The 23,794-nt window shown below is 38.0% G+C and overlaps 1 protein-coding gene across 4 annotated transcripts in view; it reads left to right on the top strand.

Moving 5' to 3' along the window:
- LOC126351205 (nucleolar transcription factor 1-A-like) overlaps positions 1-23,794 on the top strand; it is a 210,454-nt gene that overhangs the window by 135,955 nt on the left and 50,705 nt on the right. For all 4 annotated transcript variants that reach the window (XM_050002583.1, XM_050002584.1, XM_050002586.1 and 1 more), the window contains 2 exons: positions 2,589-2,700; positions 7,959-8,114. In XM_050002583.1, coding sequence (XP_049858540.1) covers positions 2,589-2,700; positions 7,959-8,114 — 268 coding nt within the window. The remainder of the gene's footprint in view (positions 1-2,588; positions 2,701-7,958; positions 8,115-23,794) is intronic.

Raw genomic sequence — 23,794 nt, 5'->3', positions numbered from 1 at the left:
TACGATATTTTAAACCAGCATCCGGACCATGTACCTGTATTTACGGATGGCTCTAAACAGGGGGACTCTGTTGGTTGTGCTGTTGTTTTCCCTGATCGAGTCGTCAAGTTACGGCGTTTACCATCTTTGATGCCGAATTGTTTGCGATCTTGCGGGTGTTGGAGCAGATGAGATGTGCTCCCAGTCTTAAGTTCCTCATCTGTTCTGACTCCCTGAGTGCCCTTCAGACCATGCAACACTTGTACCCATTGGATACGGTTGTCCAGAACATCCATGATACCCTACTCCACCTGCAATGGCAGGGAAGGAGGTTTCTTTCTGCTGGGTGCCGGGGCACGTGGGTATTAGGGGAAACGAACTGGCGGATGTGGCTGCCAAAGATGCATGTTCCCTCCCTCACGTTGTTGAATGTGCCGTCCCCCTCCATGCTGTTACCTCCCTCCTGCATTTTCGTGTTATGCATCAATGGGAAGAGGAGTGGCTGGCAGTTGGTGACAATAAGCTGCGTCTGGTCAAGGCCACCACGCGGCCATGGTGTATGTCCTACCAGTCATGCAGGCGGGATGAGGTTCTCCTGGCTCGCATCCCCATCGGGCACAGTCCCTTAACGCATGGTTTTTTACTCCGGCGGGAGGACCCCCCAATCTGCAGTGCTTGTGGCGCCCACATTACTGTCTGCCACGTTTTACTTGACTGTCTTTTATACTCTGACCAGAGGGCGGTGGTTTCTTTGCCACCGGATTTGCCCTCTATTTTGCAAGACGACGCAACGACTGTGGTTAAGGTCTTACGGTTTTGTGTCCTGTCCAATTTGTTGCCTCGGATTTTAGGGAGAGGGTTTTAATGTGCTGCTGGGTGACTGGCTCACCCAGATTTTAGGTAAGAGGTTCGTCAGTCGCGATTACCTCCTTGTTTCCCTTCGATTTCTGTTCTCCTTTCCGTTTTTAGTGTGTCCCTTCTCCTCTTGTTTTGCCTGTGTATGTGAGGATTTGGAACTGCGTCAGGTCTGTGTCTTTTAGCTGTTCTCCTTGTTCGCTTTCAGCCATGTAGATGGATGGAGGTCCTCCTCATTTGTCTTCTCATAGGCTCCAGTCCTCCTATAGCTCAATGAATGTGGTGCAGCTATCACAGTTTTGTGATGTGTCCAACTTGATTCAGAAAATTTTAGAGGGATGTTTTTAATGTGTTAGAGGGTGACTGGCTCATCCATGTTTTCTGTAAGTGATCAGCCGATTACGTTCACTATGTCTTTCTTTTAACTCTTCTGTGGTTTTACATTTGTTTTCATCCCATGTGTAGGACCTTCTACACTTTCCCAGTTGTCTCCAGGCATATGAGATAGAGTGATTGTGTGGCTCAGTGCAAGTGATGTGGGAGTGTGTGAATGAATGTCACTTTATAGGTTTCCTCCTTACTGTGTGCAACAATTTTAGTGATTTTATCCACATTCATTTGTTTTAATTAGTGTAATAGTGCTGATGACCTCGCCATTGAGCACCCACAAGCTACACACACACACACACACACACACACACACACACACACACACACACACACACGCACGCACGCACTAACTCCCTTACTTCCACATCTCACAATGTCTTGATTTGGCTATGACTGAAAGTGAACACACTATCAATAAGCTGTCATGTGTGTCCAGTAACTAGGCAAAAAAGACTTGAACACCACCAGGTATTTAATCAAACCAACTAGTTAAGTATGAATTGTGACAGCTTGCCACAATATGGAATGTGTCAATAGGTTTACAAACAGATTGTGTTCTCTGTGCAAACCTGGATAAATGCTGCCCATTTCATAAGTGATTGTTTTTTAATCACAATATATGTGACCGATAGTAATCACACCCAGTTGAAGACACTTGCAAAACTTTCTTACATGAAATGTTTTAAGTGCTGTTTTGCTTGTGTGTGGTTAAGTTGTACTCATAATTCTTAGACTCAACACCAGTGCATTACATTTTATTTCACAAAAGGTAATATTGGTTGGCAACTTGCATCATTATTTTTATTACTATGTTACGTCAACAACATTGCATCAACTGTTTCAAGTGGTCAATTTAGTGTTAATTCCTGTAGGCTACTAAATAGATTCTACAATAGATCGATAGGAAGAAGTGGACCATATCTGTGGCCTTCCATGTTCTCTGGACTTACATCCACAAAAGTGTTAATTGCAGGAGCATTTGAATGTTCTTTTGTGTCAAACTTCTGTACAAGCTGCAGTCGGCTTTTGTGCCGAGGTTGTGAAACCATATGCAATACTCCTGGATTACATGAATGCATCTGGGGTTCTCTGCAACTGTGGGTGAATGCTTGTGTCATTGTTAACAAAAGGGTTTTTGAACATGTTTTGTGCAAATGAAAGCATAGTAGGATCCCAGTGCCCAAAGACAGTGGCCGTGTGTGTGTGTGTGTGTGTGTGTGTGTGTGTGTGTGTGTGTGTGTGTGCACGCGCAATTTGTTGAATTATGGTCACTGTAACTACCATTCAAGTCTTCCATCACACTAGTCTGTATGAGATACTTCATTAGAAACTCCACATGTATTGATTCTGTGATTTTATTGCAGCCAGGAACACCCTGAACTTGTGCCAAAAGCTGTTGCTCTTAAGGAAGCAAAAGCAGCCAATGCAGCCTCCAATCCAGAACCAGGGCCTAAAAAGCTTCAGACTCCTTTCAAGGTATTCTTGAGTTATTTAGTAACTGATTTTTTGGTGTTTTGAATTTCGTTTGTGTGTGAGAGCACTATTTTAAGCTGCAAGGCAACTCTAATGTTTGATCATACATTTGAGGAAACGCCAAATTATTCATTATGTTGGCACGCATTTTATTATTCAACTTAGTTTCACGTTATTGTATTCTTATTTTTCTGTTGACTGCACATCTTCTTTTAGTGACTATAATTTTAGATAACGTTAGTGCACCTCCTCCTTCCTTTTCGACTGATGAAAATACAAATGTTGTAAATGCCTTATCAGCTCCAGACAGGTTTATAGTATACTTACATGAAATTGTAAGATGTGAAGTGTGGGTGAGTAGGATTTTGATCACTATCTTCTTTGCCAGTAATTTGCTTACATTCCACATTCTGCGATTATATAGGATATCTTCTGTACTTCTTCCACTGAAATGGTGACATGCCAACATCATTTGTTGTTGAAATGAGGAAGATGTCTTCATGACAGGCAAGTTGTTAGTTTCTACCACTGATAGTGGCTCCTTTTCTTCTACAATCTTAATTACTGCCCTCAGGAAATATGCAGAGATTCATTAATAGCAACTAGACATTGCCTGGTTGTACAATGTGTCACATTCGCAATCGATACAACGTTAGATTAATGCTTTTCTTCAGCATAAATATGATTCCTGAATAAGCGTTTTCTTTCTCGTGTTTCACTATTAAAGGAGAATATGACACCAAAGTGCTTATGCAGGCCACTCTGAAGTTTGTCAGTTTTCCCAGTTCACATGTTCCTTTTTTCTGCAACTGACAATGAGAGCTGAAATGGAGAAGACTCAATTCCAAACTGCTTTCACATTGTGGGAAGCAATACAAACCACATATATAAAAATTCACATTTTGTGTGCATTGCTGTGCAGTCAGCACATTATTACATGAATTACTTCCGATGATCGAAATAGATTGAGTAAGGATGTACCTAACATATAAAGTAGCTGGTAATAACATCGTCACAGGCCCATATCATTCACATAAACTTGATGTAGGATTTTTGGAACCTATACTATGTTCCAACATTATGAAATGACTTGAAGAAAGTGGTCTCTAATCAGCACAGATTCAGAAAATATCACTCTTGTGAAGCACAATTGGATCTTTGCTGATATGAAATAATGAGTGATATCAATATGTGATCTCATGTTTCTAGATTTTCAGGAGGGTTTGAACAATATTTCTCACAAGCAACTTCCAATCAAATTGTGCGCCTGCTGAGTATCATCTCAGTTGTCTAACTGATTCTGTGATTTCTTGTAGAAAGGTCACATTTCATAGTAATTGACAGAAAGTCATACAGTGAAACTGAAATGATATATGGGGTTCCCCAAGGAAGTGTTACAGGTCTTCTACTGTTTTCAATGTATTAAAAATAAAAAAATAAACTTAAGTGATAATCTCTTGCTCTATGATTGTTTGCAGCTGATGCTCTTCTTTACCAGCACACCAGAGTGAATTGTAAACTGATTCGGATGAGATTATTGCATGTTTGAAAATGACAGTTTACCCTAACAAGAAAATATTGAGGTCCTTCACATGAGTGCTAAAAGAATTCCATTACTTTTTTGCCACACAATAAAACATGCAGATTTAAAGGTTTTGGGTTCAACTAAATACCTAGGGATAACAATTATGAACAACTGATGTTCGAACCATCACAATAACATAGAAAATGCTGTGGAGAAGGTAAACAAAATACTGTTTTTATTGGCAGAACACTTGGAAAAACGCAACAAATGTAGAAAAACTGCCTTCACTATGCTTGTCTGTCCTCATCTGGAGTATAACTCTATGCTATGGAATCCCTACTAGATTGAAAAAGTTCACAGATGGGTAGATCATTTTGTATTATCATAAAAAAAATGGGGGCATCATGGATTGGAAAAAATAAGTGAGTAAGGCGGAAATCATAAAAACATTGAATTTTTTGCTGCAGAGCAACTTGTTTCACAAAATCGCAATTGTCAGATTCCTCCTTCAAATGCCAAAACATTTAGTTTACTCTCGCTTACATAGCAATAAAATGAGAGAAATGGGAGCACCCAAGGAAAGATGTAGATTTCATTTTTCTCATGTATCACCTGAGAGTGGAACAGTTGAGAGAGAATTTGAAAGTAGTTCAGTGGACACTCTGCCAAACACTCAAAGTGCAAATTGCAGATAGTCATGTAACTGTAACTGGCAATAAAATACAGTAATTTGTTGTGAAGCGAAATTGCAACACATCATCTGGTTTTATAATGGCTTCCATAATGAAAAGTTAAGCAACCTGTGGAAGTAAACTACCATCTGATTGTCCACAAGATGGCACAGAAGTTTTACAAGGAAATAGATGCTTGACAATGTGTGATATGTATAGATTTCAATCTCTTAATAGACACTTGATAATTTTATCAGTTGTATTTTCTCACTCAAGGGTAAGTGTAATATGATTTAAAAATTGACTTCTTTCGAGGTGTACACATTACTGCCTAAAATATTTTCATGGACTGATTTATTTGTTTTGTCATGGATCAGACCTAAAGATCAGCCCAAACTAAGGAAAGCAACTCTTCCCCACCACCACCACCACCACCACCACTACCACTGAATTACGCTATTGCTACAACAAGTTTGGGTAAATACCACTTGCTACATGTTCACGTTATTCACACTTGCTCATCTGAGTTCCACTCTATGAATCTACACCACAGACAAAAACATTGTGCATTCATTCTGTGGCAGTGCCCTCTTTGTAGCAAAATCACCGTGAAGCATTTTATTGTCTTATGTCAGATTCGTCCACCAGTGACCATTAAATCTGAACTGTAACAGAAATCCTCTTCAGAATTTGACATGTATGTCTGTTGATTGGTTTGTACAGTGCATTTGGAGTTTGATTTATGCCTTTGATCAATTTCTTTATTGTGTCAGAGAGACAATTCATCAATAATTGGAACCTCTCAAAATTCTTGTTATCTTTGTTGATTCATCTGATATAAACACACCTCTGATGGAGATACATTATGCCTGCACTTCTATGCCCTCAGTACGTGGCCTAATGACTAAGGCAGTGCCATTAAGTGGTGTGTTTCGAGACATTTGATCACATAATCGTTCTATATATTTACTGGGAAAATGTGATGAAAATTGAAGTATGAACACAATGCAAGGAAAGAATGGCATATGGCCAAGTAAAAAATATTTAACAGTGGTCAACATGATTGAAGATTCTTATTATATGTAACCAATCTGTGGTCTTTCCATCTGCCCTAGTTTGTATTGATTATCTATTTCCTATTCCCCTCCAGTTTTCATTCTTTCTTTTGTGTTGTTAGTCTATTTTCCACATTTTACTGACATCATTTTAGCTTTTCTGAGTTTGCTCGTTAATCTTGGGCTCTTCATCTTTTTTTTTTAATCGCTGAAATTTGCAGCCTACTTCTGACAAACTGTTTCCTAATTGAGAAGATACTTGTCATTTGCATAACTGTCACTTATCCCATTCTCTGAGGTCCACCATTCATTTTAGCACTACTCTCTCATGCTTGATGTAAGATTTGTCCTAGGTTTGTAAGTGTGTTTCATTTTTCTTTTAAAAAAGTCTTTTTACTTATGATAACAGGTTTCATTTTCTATTTCTCAACTATGCATTTAAATGAAGTCGAGCATACTGTACACACCAAATATTGAGAATTGTATTTGTATGTGGGTCCACAGCGTCATTGTATTTCATAAAAAAAACTGTTTGTTGTAGGCTGTAAATTTATTTATTTATTTATTTATTTATTGTTGTGCTATTGGCCAATTTTGACTAAGGCATCATTATCAAGTGCATATGTGGTAGCATTACACATTGTGGTGCAGATGTGATGTGGAAATCAATTTGTCAGTCCATAAGCAAGGCCACACTTCAGTGGTACCATTCTCTGTATCAGATGCAATTGATGGAGCAGTAAAATAAGTGGAAGATCCATGCATAGTAGAATGGGAGGGCGAGGCTAACATCTGTTCACTACAGAACCACGTTATGTCATGAGAAAACTAAAGATAATACATTGGTTGCGTCAACATGAAAGATAAATTTAGAGCCTACAATAGACATTGTTTTCTTTAATGCACATGTACCATATTTTATGGACTAGAAGATGCACTTTGGTCTTTGAAAAATTGCCTCCAAAATTGAGGTGTGTTTTATCCTCAAAATTAATATAAAGATGTCCAGTGTTTGATTAAAATTCCCTCCAATCTTAACAATGCCCATATATTCTATGCTGCAAGAAACGTATTTCTTGTCTGGCAACATTGGATTCAACTGGCAGCAGCAGTGCACTGATGCAACAAACATCAGTTGTGGGGACTCACAAGCTTGCTAACATTGTCTCCCTCCTGCCCCACCATAACAAACACAGAACACTGTCTAGCCTATGATGCATCATTGCAATCTATGGTGCCAGTGAACTTGAATTGAAAGTGATTTGTGTTATCAGTAACACCACAATATTTTTGTTAGTAGCTAATTTCGTAAAGGAAAATAAAATAATTGGTATTCATATGATGTGGGCTATAAATTAAAAGTAAGGGCATATGCAGAAGAACATGGAAACAGAGCAGCTGAGTGGCATTTCGGCCCTCCTTCAACAGAAAAAACCATTCATGGTTGGTGGAAGATGGTCAAAACTGGATGATGACTATTTTCAGGGATTTTACAGGTCCGTTTGACTTCATAAGCTATGAACTTTTTTAGTCTGGCTTTGCAATCTAATAATAGCATCTTATAGTTAATAAAATATAGTATGTACAGCAAAGTTGAGGCTCATATCTGTACAACTGAACATTACAATGTCATTTTGATGTAGTATACTATTTACTCTTGTTTCTCAGAAAGTGTACTCTGTGGCTTAAAAAAAATAACTCTGCGCCCCCCCCCCCCCCCCCCCCCTCCCCCCCCTTGACACTACCACCCACTGTCGAGAGCGCGCGCACACACACACACACACACACACACACACACACACACACACACACACACACACACACACAATATTTTGCATTTTAGCTGGTTATAGAGTTCAGTTGGTCTACTGAATTTTGTCATAATTGTACCATTTGAAGGAGGTCTGTTACTGTGCATAATTCATTTCTTTGGAGGAAGCATGCTATAAATCCAGTTAAATTGTTTACAAAACAAGTAATTAATTAGCATGATTGCAATGTTATTTGCAGCTTTTCTGTAATGAGAAGTTGAACCAGCATAAAAATGATCCTGGCTTTGATAGAACAGCTGTACTGGAAAGCTGCAAAGAGCAATGGCGTGACATGTCAGAGAAGAAAAAGATTGTTTGGATTGATTGGGCACTTGAAGAAGAGGCAAAGTATCAGGTAACTATTCATCATGACCCGCTTTGTATTATAAGCAACTTAAAAATGGACATCGGAAATTGTAACTAACATTTTCTTTGCAGAAATTAATTAAAGAGCTTTATGAGTAACAGACATTCTAGCCATTTACAAAATGACTGTGTCTAATTCTAGAGTGGAAGTCATTCCTTTACTTTTGCAGTAAGGGACTAGCATTGAAGAACAGCTACTATATGTGTCATGACTCCCGCAAATGCTTATCAATGTACATGCTGGCATGTGTGGTAGTATAAGCTGTCACCAGGTAGTCCTGATGCAAGTGTTCCATGCACGCATATACAGTCATGTCACAAGTGCACATGAACGCTTGGTACAGTCAGCTGCCCAAGGGAACAGTTCCAACGTTCTTGATGTTCATAATCAGAAAAATACACAAAAGATCCTGCCTTGTGACTAGTAGTGGTCAGCTTTGGGCTGTAGCTTATAGATAGTCTCAAAATAACTCTTTTATTATTTATATTTATTTGCTTATGTAGTGTAGTGTTCCATTATTTCTAAAATGAGAAGTAAGACTAAAACAGTAGTTAATTTTAAATAATAAAATTATTTTCACTCTCCTGGCATGAAGCATGGACCTTGCCATCCATGGAGCGTCTTGGGTGCCTCAGTAATACAGATAGCCATACCACAGGTACAACCACAATGGAGGGGAATCCTGTTGAAAGGCCAGACAAATGTGACGTTACTGAAGAGGGCCAGCAGCCTTTTTCAGCAGTTGCAGGGGCAACAGTCTGGATGATGGACTGATCTGATCTAGTAACATGAGCGAAAATGGCATTATTGTGCTGGTACTGTGAATGGCTGAAAGCAAAGAAAATTATAAGCGTAATTTTTCCAAAGGACATGCAGCTCTACTGTATGGTTAAATGATGATGACGTCCTCTTGGGTAAAATGTTCCGGATCTAAAATAATCAGATCTCCAAGTGGGGACTACTGTGGAGGATGTTGCCATCAGGAGAAATAAAACGCATTCTACGGATTGGAGTGTGGAATGTTAGATCCCTTAATCAGGCAGGTAGATTAGAAAATTTAAAAAGGTAGGTAGTAGGAGGAACAGGACTTCAGATCAGGTGAATACAAGGTTATAAATACAAAGTCAGATAATAGGGATAATGCAGTAGTGGGTTTAATAATGAATAAGAAAATAAAAATGCAGGTAAGCTTCTACGAACAGCATAGTGAATACATTATATTAGCCAAGATAGACGGAAAGCCCACATCTACCACAGTAGTACACGTTTACATGCCAAATGGCTCTGCAGATGATGAAGAGACTGAAGAAATATATGATGAAGAAAAGAAATTATTCAAATGGTTAAAGAAGACAAAGATGATGATAGGAGACTGGAATTTGATAGTAGGAAAAGGAAGAGAAGGAAAAATAGTACTGCATTTACCCCAACTAAGCTGGACTCAAATTTAAGCCATACCCAAAAAATGAGAGTCAAAATCCAAGAGGCAAAGAAGTTGTAGGCAGCATTCAAAATTGAAACAAAGTTGGTTAATTGTAATATGAGAGACAAATTAGATGGCATGGATGAAGATTCATCTACAATAGCTGAGTTCAATTTGTAAGCTTAGCAGGTGAGCTTAAGCAAGTTTATTTTGTAGATTAATTTAGTCTTTAAAATATTTAAAATGTCATTACTTGTCTGCACAGAACTTATAGTCATAAATAGTTTAAAAATCAATACAAAAGTCAGTTGTCATGCTTCATTTCTGGCCGTATCACTATTCTGCTTGAGAAAAATACCAGTGTAGACATTACATTATATGTATATTCATCTGCATTTGCCGCTGTCTCATTCAAGTTTGTTAGGGGGACAGGATTTAAATGAGGTAACAGCTAACACAGAAGAATACAAGGCGTCATGTTTAGATTTCTATTACCCTTATGACGAAGAAAGTATGTGATACTGACAAAGTGTTATCCATGTTCATGTAAGTTGTGAGCACAGGTTTGCCAATCAACTTTTCATAGTAGATTTGTAGTGAAGTGGCAGTGCTGTAAAAATGGTGGTACCAAACCGACCTCAGCTGGTGCCTTAGGAAAACCTGCAGTGCAATTAGCACTTTCCTCCCCAAAGGAAATAACTTCCTTCTTGAATTTGGCTTTATGGTGAAAGTACTTCATTATGGTACACTAACACCAGCACTTAACAAAATAATATGTTATATGAAAGACTAACCACAGCTTACCAACTTGTGCAAGAATTCTAAAGCCTTGCATGTTGTTGGTATTTACGTAAAGTAATTTGTTACTGTGAATATTTCAAAGACTGCTGCATTCAAAGATCAGGTCTGAATTTCTGTATCCTTCATTGGAGGATATATTATGGCTCAGTGGTAGAAACTTGCGGGGAAAAAAGTAGATTTATCTTCTAACATTTTTATATATTTTTACTAGTGCAGAAATTTTGGTGCCAGTATTTATCTTTGCATTTGCAAAGTGTGCCTGTCCAGCACTGCTTCTATTTTATGGCAAAAGTTAGTTGTGGCAGTTTGTAGCACCATTTTTCAAATTTCTGTTTGCTGCACTTGATTCTAAGCAGCAAGCATTTTTTTGGATCCCAAAAACTAGGAAAAAGTGTGGCTTAGATTGGGGTATATACCGTGAATATGGACTGGGGAAAAGGAATGAGAGAGGAAGCCGCTTGGCAGAATTTTGCACAGAGCAAAGTTTAATGATTGCTTGCACGTACTTTATTGTGAAAGAAGGCTATACACATTGAAGAGAACTGGAGGCACTGGAAAGTTTCAGATTGATTGTATATTGGTCAGGCAGAGATTTATGAACCAGATTTTAAATTGTAAGACATCTCCAATGGCAGATGTGGACTCTGAACACAGTTTATTGATTATGAGCTGTAGATTTAAACTAAAGAAATTGGGGAACAGTAGGAAATTAAGGAATAGCACCTGCATAAGTTGAAAGAACAAAGGAGCATTAGGCAACAGTTGTAGAACAGGGGAAAGGAATACTGTAGAAAATGAATGGCTAGCTTTAAGAGGCAAAATATTGGAGGCAGCAGAGTACCATATAGGTAAAAAGATAAGGCCAAGTAGAAATTCTTGGATATTGCAAGAGATGTTGAATTTAATCGATGAAAGGAGAACATTTAAAAATACAGTAAGTGAAGCAGGCGAAAGGGAATACAAATGTTTAAAAAATGAAATTGCTAGCAAGAGCAAAATGACTAAGCAGGAATGGCTCGAGGATAAATGTAAGGATTTAGAAGCATAATTCACTAGGGAAAATATAGATACTGCCTACAGGAAAATTAAGAGAGACCTTTGGAGGAAAGAAAAGCAGCTCTATGAGTGCCAAGAGCTCAGATGGTAAACCAGTACTAAGCAAAGAAGGGAGAGCTGAAAGGCAGAAGCAGTATGTAGAGGGTCTGTACAAGGGAGATAAACTTGAAAGTAATAGTATAGAAAGGGAAGTGGTCGTAGATGAAGATGAGATGGGAAATAGGATACTGTAAGAAGAATTTGATAAAGCTCTGAAAGATCTAAGTTGAAACAAGACCCCAGGAGTAGACGATATTCTATCAGAACTAATGATGGCCCTGGGAGAGCCAGCCATGACAAAACTATTCCATATCATGTGCAAGATGTATGAAACAGGTGAAATACCCTCAGATTCAAGAAGAATGTAGTAATTCCAATTCCAAAAAAAGCAATTGCTGATATGTGTAAAAGTTACGAAACTATCAGTTTAATAAGTAATGGTTGCAAAATACTAACACAAACTACAGAAGAATAGAAAACTGGTAGAAGCCATCCACGAAAGATCAGTTTGGATTCCGGAGAAATGTAGGAGGCAGGTTGAGGAAAGGCAAACCTACATTTATAGCATCTGTAGACTTAGAGAAACCTTTTGACAATATTGACCGGAATACTCTCTTTACAATTCTTAAGGTAGCAAGGGTAAAATGCACAGAGCAAACAGCTATTTACGTCTTGTACAGAAACCAGATAGCAGTCATGTGTTGAGGGGTAGGAAAGGGAGGCATTGGTTGAAAAGGGAGAGAGACAGGGTTGTAGCCTACCCCAATGTTATTCAGTGTGCATGTTGAACAAGCAGTAAAGAAAACCAAAGAAAAATTTGGATTGAGAATTAAAGTTCAGGGAGAAGAAATAAAAAACTTTAAGCTTTGCTGATAACAGTGTATGTTTGTCAGAGACAGCAAAGGACTTGGAAGAACAGTTGAAGGAGGATATAAGATGAACCGTCAGCATAACCAAAACAGGGATAATGGAACATAGTCGAATGAAATCGGGCAATGCTAAGGGAATTAGATTAAGAAACGAGACACTTAAAGTAGCAGAAGAGTTTTGCTATTTGTGCAGCAAAATAACTGATGATGGCCAAAGCAGAGACAATGTAAAATGTAGACTGGTAGTGGCAAAAAAGCATTTCTGAAGAAGAGAAATTTGTTAACATTGAATATAGATTTAAATGTTAGGACGTCTTTCCTGGAGGTATTTGTCTGGAATATAGCCTTGTATGGAAGTGAAACATGGACAATAAACAGAAATTAGAAGCTTTTGCAATATGGACCTAAAGAAGAATGTTGAACATTAGAAGGATTGATCACTTAACTAATGAGGAGATACTGTATACAATTGGGGAGACAAAATATTTGTGGCACCACTTGACTAAAAGAAGATATGTAGTCCATCCAGTGGCCAGTTGGGTGCATATTGACACTACTGTGGATACTGGTAGGACATGTTCTGTGACATCAAGGGATCACCTGTTTAGTATTGGAGTATAGTATGGAAAAATCATAGAGGGAGACCAAGAGAAGAATACAGTAAGCAGATTCAGAAGGATGTAGGTTGCAGTAGTTATTCGGAGATGAAGAGGCTCGTACCAAATACAGTAGCATGGAGAGGAGCATCAAACCAGTCTTCAGGCAACAACAACAAAATTATCTTTATGTTGTGAGCGAACTGTTTTACTTAATAACTTCTGTTGTCTTTTCTGCAATGTTAGAATAGCGAATTGTGTACCGTGACAGTATAAGTTAAGTATTTTGCACTGGAGAAGGAAAAGGTGAGATTACTAACAGAATGCAAAAGATTAAGGTTTTAAAATTGCAAGCAGAGAAGGAAAGACAAAGGTAGCAACTGGAAAACAATGAAAATGGAGAGGATGGGCAAGCACTTGGATACAGTTTTGAGAGATTTTGGTGAGTTATAAATAATAAGCTGTATTGTGTTGGCTCATTATATTCCGTAATTTCCTGCTGATCATGCTGTAGATAAGTTTGTTAGAGCCTGCCATAAAACTAGCTCTGCTTTGTACTTTGTTTTATTAATTCAAGTGTGACATCAGCAGGCTGCTTCTTCATAACTTAAAGGCTGTGGTATGATAGATTAAAGAGTCCTGTTTTTATATGATAAAGACTAAATTATTCATTACAGGTAAGATATTATACTTTATAATTACTCCATATGTGTTTTATAATGTTGCATGATGGCAGTATGTAAAGATAAAACCACACTCATGTAAACCACTAGCATGTGCAATAATTGGTTTATGGTTCATAGAAAAGTAAATGCAAGATTTTGGGCTCCAGTCTCTTTTAGGTTGGTAGTGTACACAATCTGCTGAAGAGAGACTACAAAATTGCACAGAAGGAATGTGAAGAAATAGTGGAATATGACTACTCATGTTAAGTACTAAAATGAGTTGTGGGCAATCAGAGCACAAAGTTTAGAGCTAAATGTCATAAAATAACCCGTAAATGGAATACATAGGTGATAACTACAAAGGTCAGTTTTGGTTGAACATATCCTCACAGCATCTTCTTTGTGATACTAAGAAAGATTTTCATACATGAAATTTCCTCTTCCAGCTTTATTTCCACTGCAACATGCTCCTCAGTGACAAGTATGAAAGTCAATAAGAAGCATAATCAAGGTTTAAGTTGCTGTTGTGTTCATCAGTGTAATGAGGCAAAGAATTCTAGAACACATAAAACACTACAGCATGATTAAAACATAAATATATTTATTTGCAATATATATATAGTATTAGGCATGCGTAACATTGTATCCTTGAGTCTCCTTGTCATCTGTCTCTGTTCTACTGTAACTGAATTATACTATTCACTAGCAGTCAGAGTAGCAATAGCATGTGCCATGTTGGTAAAGTGTCATTGCACTGTCTTCCATAAGCATGGCATGATCTGAGAGTAGTCTAAGGATAATTGATGGTGGAGCTCTGAGTGTAGCAGCTTAAAAAGAAACACAGTCCAATCACAGTAGCAGCCTGTGAAACAATGCAAATTTGGAGTCCCCTGGTGGTGGCTCCTGGCCGTGTGTGGCAAACCATCTATAACAGCTACTTGTCATGTCCAGTGTAAATGTCTCTTCTGTAGAGATACAATTGGCGCATGACATGCTGTGCGTGGTCACCCACAGACACAATCGATATCACATTCCTCCCCTCCAAAATTGCACATCGTTGTCACTAGTGTTGGAGGTCTGTGTCATTGTATTGCAGATGATGTTGGCTGTCGTGTGATGGCAGATGGCACCAACCAACTTGTGTCCTGACATTTGTCTCCACACTGTTGGCAACATCTGCCAAAGAAACAAGAAGTAGGAAGTCCACCCAGTGGCACAGGTGGGTGCACATTGGCACTGCTGTGGATACTGAAGTCTTGATGTCTGTGACTAATGTTGTGTACGGTGACAGAAGCTGCATTGGCAGGCAGGGATCGATCTCCATTGTAGAGATGTCTGACGACCCACGCGCACGAATGTGTCAGGCAATGTCAAGGGCTGATTGGTGTGTGTGTGGGGGGGGGGGGGGGGGGCGGGGGGGGGGGGGCGGTGGTTCAAGTAGCATTTCTGGAACATGAAAATACATGGCAGGATCAGAATTATCACAATAACATACTAGATTTGGGTGCCATTGATGGGTGCCTATTTTGCTGTGAATGGTATAACAAGCTCGGTAGGTCGTCTGAGTGAAGATGCCAGATTCCCAGTTGTGAAGCTTGTTAAAGACATAGTAGAAAAGGTAGTCCTTCATGCAGAACTTAATCTGAAGCCAGTGAAGTGTCATGAAAAGGCAGAGTGCTGAGAAACTGCGATAACGACAGCAGCAGCAACAACAACAAAAACAACGACAACGCATTTTCCTTCATTGGTGAAGCAACAAGTTTGGACATATGAGACTTGAATGTACAGATGAAATGTTCGGAGAGAACAATGTGGGTTTGGGTATGATGAATCTCATTTTGTTCGCAAAGGTATCAAAAATGCAATGCAGAAAACTGCGGAACATTGTCCAAAACAGTTGTTCATCACAAACCTTCTGAACAATAGACAGAAGTGAGAGCTTTTTTAGTGCTAGGGCTAGTTGTCGAATTCATTGGAATGAGAAATTGATATCTGCTGTATACATCGATAATGATCAGACATTGTGTGTTCCAGAAAGGATCAGCAAAATCAGTGTGGATGCATTGCCAAGGAGTGTCAGATAAAGGCCAATTGAAAAATTCCAGGTTTGTCTCTGCTTGATTATCTGTGTATGCATGGCAGTGGGCAATAATCTGTTGTATCTGCTTGCCAAACCAGAGCCATGCACAATGCTGGCATGCTAGTTGCTTAGTTCTGATTCCCCAAAACATGTTGCAGCAATGATGTGGGAATCATGACAGGAGTCTGTTTATTAGGAGCATTCAGTAATACTACTTCCAGTCTTGAGAGATGCTGCAGCATTGTGCATAATGTTAGCACACTACTGCAATTGAAATTGATTTCGAATTGTGAGGCCAACCCACAGAAACATAATAGCTCGGCAATTCTACTGATTGATCTTGTTCAGTAGCTTCTGTGGTCCATCAACAATCAGTGAGAAAAGCTTGCAGTGCTTGCAGACCATATTATCAATATCAACGTGAAGATGATAATCCTTAGATGCATCAAATTCTGCATTATTACCCACAGGTAAGCGAGACAGTGTGACTGGTTTGTATGTTCTACTGTAGGATGATAGGGAATTTTGTATTGGTGATTTGAAAGAAATAGGAACAACATAACAGTGTCTGTGCCCTGCAATCAGGCACACCTTTCTTCAGTTGAAAAAGAGTGGTCAGTGGCTTACGATCCATTATGAGAGAAATGTTTTTACCATGGAGATATTGATAAAATTTTGTGCCACCATAGATGATGACTAAGGCTTCTTTCTCCAGCTAACTTGACTTGGACCGTGATCAATGTCTTACGCATGAATGCTTTGGGACAACCAGTGTTTCCTACCTAAAGTGCCCCTGTTCCATGTTATGAAGTACCAGCTGCAAGCATTACTGGTTTTTAGCAGATCAAAGTGGCTAGAGCATGGGTGACCAAACAATGCATTTTTTTCAACTTTTGTAATGATTTTTCACATTATCCAGTCCATTGAGAAGCAACATTAGTATGTGGAGATGATGCATAAGAGCAGCAAATTTGCACTACATTCAGAATAAATTTGATATAGTAGGTCAGTTTGCCCGAAACTGCCTGTAGTTTTCACACATTTTTGTTGGCATATAGCCTCTAAATGCTTGGTAGAGGGACAAGTGCCTTGGGTGCTAATGAGATGTCCCAAATAATCTATTTTGTATTGAAAAAGAAACATTTTGTTATTTACAATCAAGCTCTGCATAGTTTATAACTTGAGAAAGATATTCCAAATTGTTGAGATTCTGTTCCAGTGTTTGTCCGGACAGCATTATGTCATCCAAATAATTTGCACATAATGAAACTTTTGATATCACTTATTCAGGAACAGATGCATTTCTGAAGGGATTGGTATTGATACAATCTGATGTGTGTATTGACCACTATAATTTTTTTCATTTCCTCACACAGGAGAAGATGAAGGTTAGCATTTGCTAAATCAGTTTTTAAAAAGAATTGCCCGACTGCAATATGATAAATAAGCTCCTTAACATGTAAAAGTGGGAAAAAAGTAATAACCATCTGAACATTAACTGTTGATTTAAAGTCAGCACATAGTCTGATGTCCACATTTGATTTTCTGGTGATAACCAGAGGAGATGCCCATCGACTGGAAGAAATAGATTTCAAGACACCAGCTCGTTCCAATCTGTTGAGTTCAGAAGCAGTTTCATCACAAATAGTGTGAGGTACTGGACATGCACAGTAAAACTTTTGTTGAGCATTTACTTTGAGCATAATGGGCACTTGGAAAATTTCTTGCGTATCTCAACGTGCATTTGAATAACTGTCCATATTTTTCACACAATTGATGATGCTGGCATGGAAAACTTGTCTATTAATAACATGGACATTGTCCCAAGCATCTAAACCAAACAAATCGAATGTACCCATGCCAAAAATCTAGGAAGCCGAGTACGGTTGAACTGCTGTTAGTGTCGCTGATCCTGTCATATTTTGCTTGCAAAGTGCAATTAGTTGCTTCACCCTACCTACCCGTGTGTCATGCAATCTGTTATTTAGAACTTTACAGTAGCTAACAGTTTTTGTGGGAAAAACAGAATCCATGGTGACTCCTGTATACTGATTAACAACTCATTTGAATATAAAGACACAATTTTAATTTTCTGAACAAAGAACTTATATTTGGAACTTGCTGTGTAGAGCTGGAACAACATAATAATATTGTCTCAATATATAGGATTCCAGGTACTGATGTGACTAAATTGATTAAATTATTTTTAGAGAAATTCCAGTGTCTTCCACATAAACTCAGAAAAGAAAAGAGGAAAAAACTGAAATTTCGGCTGATTTTAACATAGATAAGGCAAGTGAAACAAGCTTGTCAACTAAGTTTATTGGCTTAATTCAAGAATGTGTCCTTAGACTAAATTTCACTGATTTCACTAGAGTAAATGAGTGAACTGCGACTTGTACAGACAATATTTTAACAAATTGTACATTTAATGACACTGCCAAATTCTCTTTAGACCTGGGTTCTCAGATCATTCTGCTGTCTATTGAATTACTAATAATAAGTAAAGAAAATGGAAGATGTTTCCTGAAGAGACAGTTCAGTGAAGAAAACATGCACTTGTTCTGTTGCAGATTGAGCAAGGTAAATTGGTCATTAGAACATGAAAGCTCATGTTCAGAAAATTTTAATAAGATTTTAAACAGCTTTTTACATGTTTCAGTGAAAGTTTTTCACCCATAGTCTGTCACAGAAAGACAAGTAATAAACTAAAATGGATTATTCCTGCTATAATAATGTCTAGTAATAGAAAGAGACAGCTACATGTTGAGCTGAAATCCAATAACAGTCCTGAGTTCATTAACTAAGTTAAATCATATAATAACATTTAATAAGGTCGTAAAAGCAGCAAAGGAAATGGTAAATACTAAATTTATCAAAAAGCACAAAAATAAATCCAAGACAATATGGACAGTTATCAAATCTGAACTTGGAATAAACCCTAGCCACCAGGATATTTCTAAAATAAAGATACATGACAAAATACCTGTAAATCCTGCACAAATATCAGAAAATTTTTATAACTGCAGCAAAATCTGGCGTTGATGTAGATGAAAAAATTAAATTAAACCTAAAAAAATAAAAATTCTGTGGTATGGGATGAAATACCTGCCAAAGACATCAAAGCAGCTTCCAATACAATTGCACACCCATTCTCTGAAATAATTAACCAGTCACTTGAAGAAGGCTACTTTTCAGATCTTACAAAGTATACGGAAGTGAAATCATCATTTAAGAAGGGCTCTATAGAAGATGTGGGGAAGTATAATCCAGTTTCCCTACATCCTGTGTTTTCTAAAATATTTGAAATGATTAGATTCAAAATTTCTGTCACAAATTCAATATAATCTCAAAAAAAATTTGGTTTCCAAAAACACAAAATGACAATTTATTCTAATAATGAATTCATAAATAAAGTTAGTTCCATCTTAGATAAATCACAAAAAGCTGCAGGGATCTCTGTGACTTATCCAAAGCTTTGACTGTTTGAACAGCTCACTATTATTATATAAAATGCAAAAATACAGAGTTATGTGCAGTGCCTTACAGTAGTGTAAGTCATATTTGGCATAGAGACAGCAAAGGGTAGTCATAACATCAGACAAAGGAAAATACTCCTTGAAATGGAGAACAATCGCACAAGAGGTATCAAGGATCAATTCTAGCCCCAATACTTTTTTTCTTTTTTACATAAAATGCTTACCCATAGACATAAAATAAAAACAGAGAAGAAATTCCCGAAAATGCCATGAAAACTCTAGAAAATCTAGATGTGTGGTTACACATAGAGAGGCCTATAACTAAATATTTCGAAAACACAGCTTATGCTGTTTAAGACAAAACAGTCAAAAATAAATGATATTTAAATTATACATGGAAGTCTGGAACTACACGAAGCAGAATATGTTAAATTCTAAGGAATGCACTTGGACAGAAATCTGCCATGGTTCTCACATAGAGAATATTTAAAAAATAAGCTGAAGAGCCTGGCCTAAGCTATGTCCATCTTAGCCAGTGTCACTGCCATAGACACGAAAAAAGTAGTGTACCTTAGCTACTTTGAGGCAATAATGAGATATGGCATTGTCTTTTGAGGAAACACTAGCAATTTGACAAGAATATTAACTTTACGGAAAAAAATTATAAGGAACATGTATAGTGCAAAGTCAAGAGAATCTTGTCAGCCTAAACATGCAAAGTGTTCCCTCACTATTTATTATTATTATTATTATTATTATTATTATTATTATTATACATTTTTGCTCTTAAGGCAGTGATTAAAGTTGAATGTTACATGAATATTCAGTTTTCCTCTTTTTTCATGTTTTCTTCTTCCTTTTCTCTCCCCAAAACCTCTTCATTCTTTGACTTTGTTCGTATTTCCTTTGTTCTGTCCATATTTTCCCTGGTCACTTCCTTTCTTTTACTTCAAATTTTGTATTTATAATTTTGTTTCTGAACTTCTTTCTTTCATCTATCACATCTTTATTGATTTCTACATGTTTTAGGTCTTCTTCTATTTCATGAAACCAGTTGGATTTTTTGATTGAGCTGTTGACTATATCAAACATCCTCTTTGTGAGTCTGGTGGTGTTCGTTCTGTGTATGTGTCCAAAGAATGTTAATTGGCATTTTTTGGTTGTGTCTGTGTGTTCATATAGTTATTTGGTTGGTCTCTTCATCCATATACCATCTCTTTGTACTGCTCAAAAAATTTTTTGAAGGATTTTATGCTCTATATTTTCTATCTCTGTGATGCCTGATGCCCCAGTTGTGGTCATTTCTGATGCATACAGGGTTTCTGGTAGTACAATTGTATTGTAGTTCCTGAGTTTCGTCTGTCTTGAGATGCTTCCTTTATTGCCTTTATTGTAGTTTGCCCATGTGAGTTTGTACGCTTCCTGAAGTTTTTATGTTCATTCTGTATTTGATGCCTTGTTGGATCTTCTTATTTGTATGTATTCTCCAAGATACTTGAATTTTTCCACTCTGTTAACCAATCTGTATTGCGTGCATGACTTGTGTATTGTTGTTCTTTCTTTCCACATACAGGGTTTTCTCGTATGATATCTGTAACCCCGTTTTAGCAGAGGGTTCATGTAAATATTCCAGGGCTTCTTGCACTTCTTCTCTGTTGTTGCTGAGTATTGCCAAGTCATCTACAAATGCTAGGCATTTTATGATTGTCTTGTTTGCATGTGTTCTTCCTAATTGAATTCCTTTTACTTTTTCTTCCCACTGGTTGATAATTTTGTCCAGAACTGTGTTGAACAGAAGTGGTGAGAGACCACCTCCTTGTCTGACCCCTGTATGTACCTCAAATGGCTCTGAGATCTCTACCATAAATTTTATTTTGAATATAGTGTCTGTTCTATCAATGCTTTAGTTTTTCTGTCTATTCCATATTCTTCTAGTGTGTCAATGATAGTCTGCCTGTCAGTGGAGTGATGTGCCTTGTGTAGTTCTCCTGTCTGACCTTCAAGAGTGTTCACAGGTTCCAAATTTGTTCAATACGGGATCTTCCCTTTCTGAATCCTGCCAGGTATTTACCTACCTTCGTTGTCACTTGTGGTTCCAGACTGTTCAGTAACACCTTGGATAGAATTTTGTAAGTGACTAGTAATAATGAGATCCCTCTGTAATTATTAGGGTCTGCTTTGTCTACTTTTTTGTGGAGTGGTTGAATCAGTGCGCATTTCCATTCCTGTGGAATTTTCTGTGTGTTTCATATTTCCAAGAGAATTTTGTGAATTCTTGTTTTAAAATTTTATTCTAGGAGTTTCCACATCTCGGTCATAATGCGATCTTCCCCTGCGTTTCTGTTGTTCCTTAGTTGTTTTATAACCTCCTCTACTTCTGTGATTGCAGGCGGTTTCAAGTTGGGTTTGGTAGTGTTTTCGTGAAGTGTAATTTTTCTTTGGGCTTCTCACAGTTGAGGAGTTTATCAAAGACTCCTTTAAGAATTTTGCAATTTTCTTTACTGTTTGTTTCTAGAGATCCATTTGTTCTTCTGAAGCAGATATTTGGAGGCTCATAACCCGTTATATTTTACCTGAATATTCTGTAGAAATGTCTCGTATTATTTTTCTTGAAGTCTTCCTCAATTTCATGTAGTCTACTTTTGTCGTATGCCCTTTTCACTGCTCTAATATGTTCCGGGGATTGTTTTTGGACTTCAGGAAATCCTGCCATGTTTCTGTTGTTCTGTTCCTGCTAAACTTCTTTCATGCCATAACTCTTCGTTCAACTGCCTGAACACAAGTTGCATTTCACCATGTATGTTTATGTTTCCTTGGGGACTGACCCTCAACGCATTGCCTTCTGAATTGTCTTCACCAGGTCTGTCCAATTCTCTGTTGAATTCTGATTAATTTCTTCAATAATTTTGTCTTTGTTTGTCTTTACATATTCTGGATCCAGTCTTATAATTTTTTTCTGTGTTGTCTTTCTATTCCTTGGAATTTTTTACTTGTAGCAAGTGATGGTTGGACTCAAGGAATCCTTTGCAAGTTCTCACATTTAGAATTTCACTTGTATTTTTACTTGTTATAGCTATATGGCCTATTTAGAATTCTCCCCATATGTTTTTGGGCATTTTCACCTTGTGTGTGTTTTCGTCTTGGTTTCTGAAATTCTGTCGACATAACTTTTAACTTAAAATTTTGACAGTACTTTATGAAATGCTCCCCATTCTTGTTTGTGCATTTGTGTGCTGCATGTGGGCCTGTGATTGCCTTGCACTTCTTCTATTTGCCTAGTTGTGCATTGAAACGCCTAGTACAATTTTGACTAGTCTTTCTGGTATTTTGTTTGACATTTAAGACATGTTTCCCCAGAAGTCTCCAACTTCTTGTGGTCACTTCCTGTTGTGATCTTTTGTAGGTGCATGTGCGTTGATGATTGTGTACCTTTTGTTTTCTTATTTGAAGGTTATTGTGGAGATTCTTTCTGATACTGAATTGAAATCTGTGATGTTATCTATGACAGCTTTATGTACTGCAAATCCTGTGCCAAACATTTTTGGTGTTCCCTGCCTGACAGCAGGTTTCCCTTTGTATGTCCTGTGGTTTTCTGTGTTGAAATGGTTCTTGTCTGAAAAATGCATCTCTTGTATTGTGAGGATTTTGATGTGAAATTTTTGTAGTGCATCAGTAAGCTGTTTAAGTGTGCCTATCTTAACCAGTCTATTGGTGTTTAGTGTGCCAATAAAATGTTTGTGAAGAGGTTTCGAGAAGCTCCAACTCTTCTCTGTTTCATGATATTCCTGGTCCCCCAGAATCTGATGATCAGGAAAATCCAATAAATTCACTGGGGCCTGGGGTAGTGGGTATCTTTCTGGTTGTTCCATCATGATTTTTTTCAAGTTGAAAGTAGTTCTGGTGAGCTGTGTTGGAGCTCAGAGTTGTTAAAGACTTGATTGTTGAGATCAAGATGTATCTGTAGCAGCTGCACCAAATAGGTGCAGATACTTTATTGTATGATTATATGATAGCGGAACAACCACTGGTAGCAGTTATGTCTGTAAAATATCTGGGAGTGTGCGTACGGAACGATTTGAAGTGGAATGATCATATAAAATTAATTGCTGGAAGGTAGGTGCCAGTTTGAGATTCATTGAGAGAGTCCTTAGAAAATGTAGTCCATCAACAACGAAGGTGGCTTACACAACACTCGTTCGACCTATACTTGAGTGTTGCTCATCAATGTGGGATCCATACCAGGTCGGGTTGACAGAGGAGATAGAGAAGATCCAAAGAAGAGCGGCGCGTTTCGTCACAGGGTTATTTGGTAAGCGTGATAGCATTACGGAGATGTTTAGCAAACTCAAGTGGCAGACCCTGCAAGAGAGGCACACTGCATCACGGTGTAGCTTGCTGTCCAGGTTTCGAGAGGGTGCACTTCTGGATGAGGTATTGAATATATTGCTTCCCCCTACTTGTATCTCCCGAGGAGATCACGAATGTAAAATGAGAGAGATTCGAGCATGCACGGAGGCTTTACAGCAGTCGTTCTTCCCGCAAACCATACACGACTGGAACAGGAAAGGGAGGTAATGACAGTGGCACGTAAAGTGCCCTCCGCCACACACCATTGGGTGGCTTGCAGAGTACTAGTGTAGATGTAGATGTAGATGCAGGT

Source organism: Schistocerca gregaria, chromosome 1, assembly GCF_023897955.1.
Source record: "Schistocerca gregaria isolate iqSchGreg1 chromosome 1, iqSchGreg1.2, whole genome shotgun sequence".
NCBI classification, from domain to species: Eukaryota; Metazoa; Arthropoda; class Insecta; order Orthoptera; family Acrididae; genus Schistocerca; species Schistocerca gregaria.
Note: the sequence above shows the minus strand (reverse complement) of the source record. Positions and strands in the feature narration are given on the sequence as shown.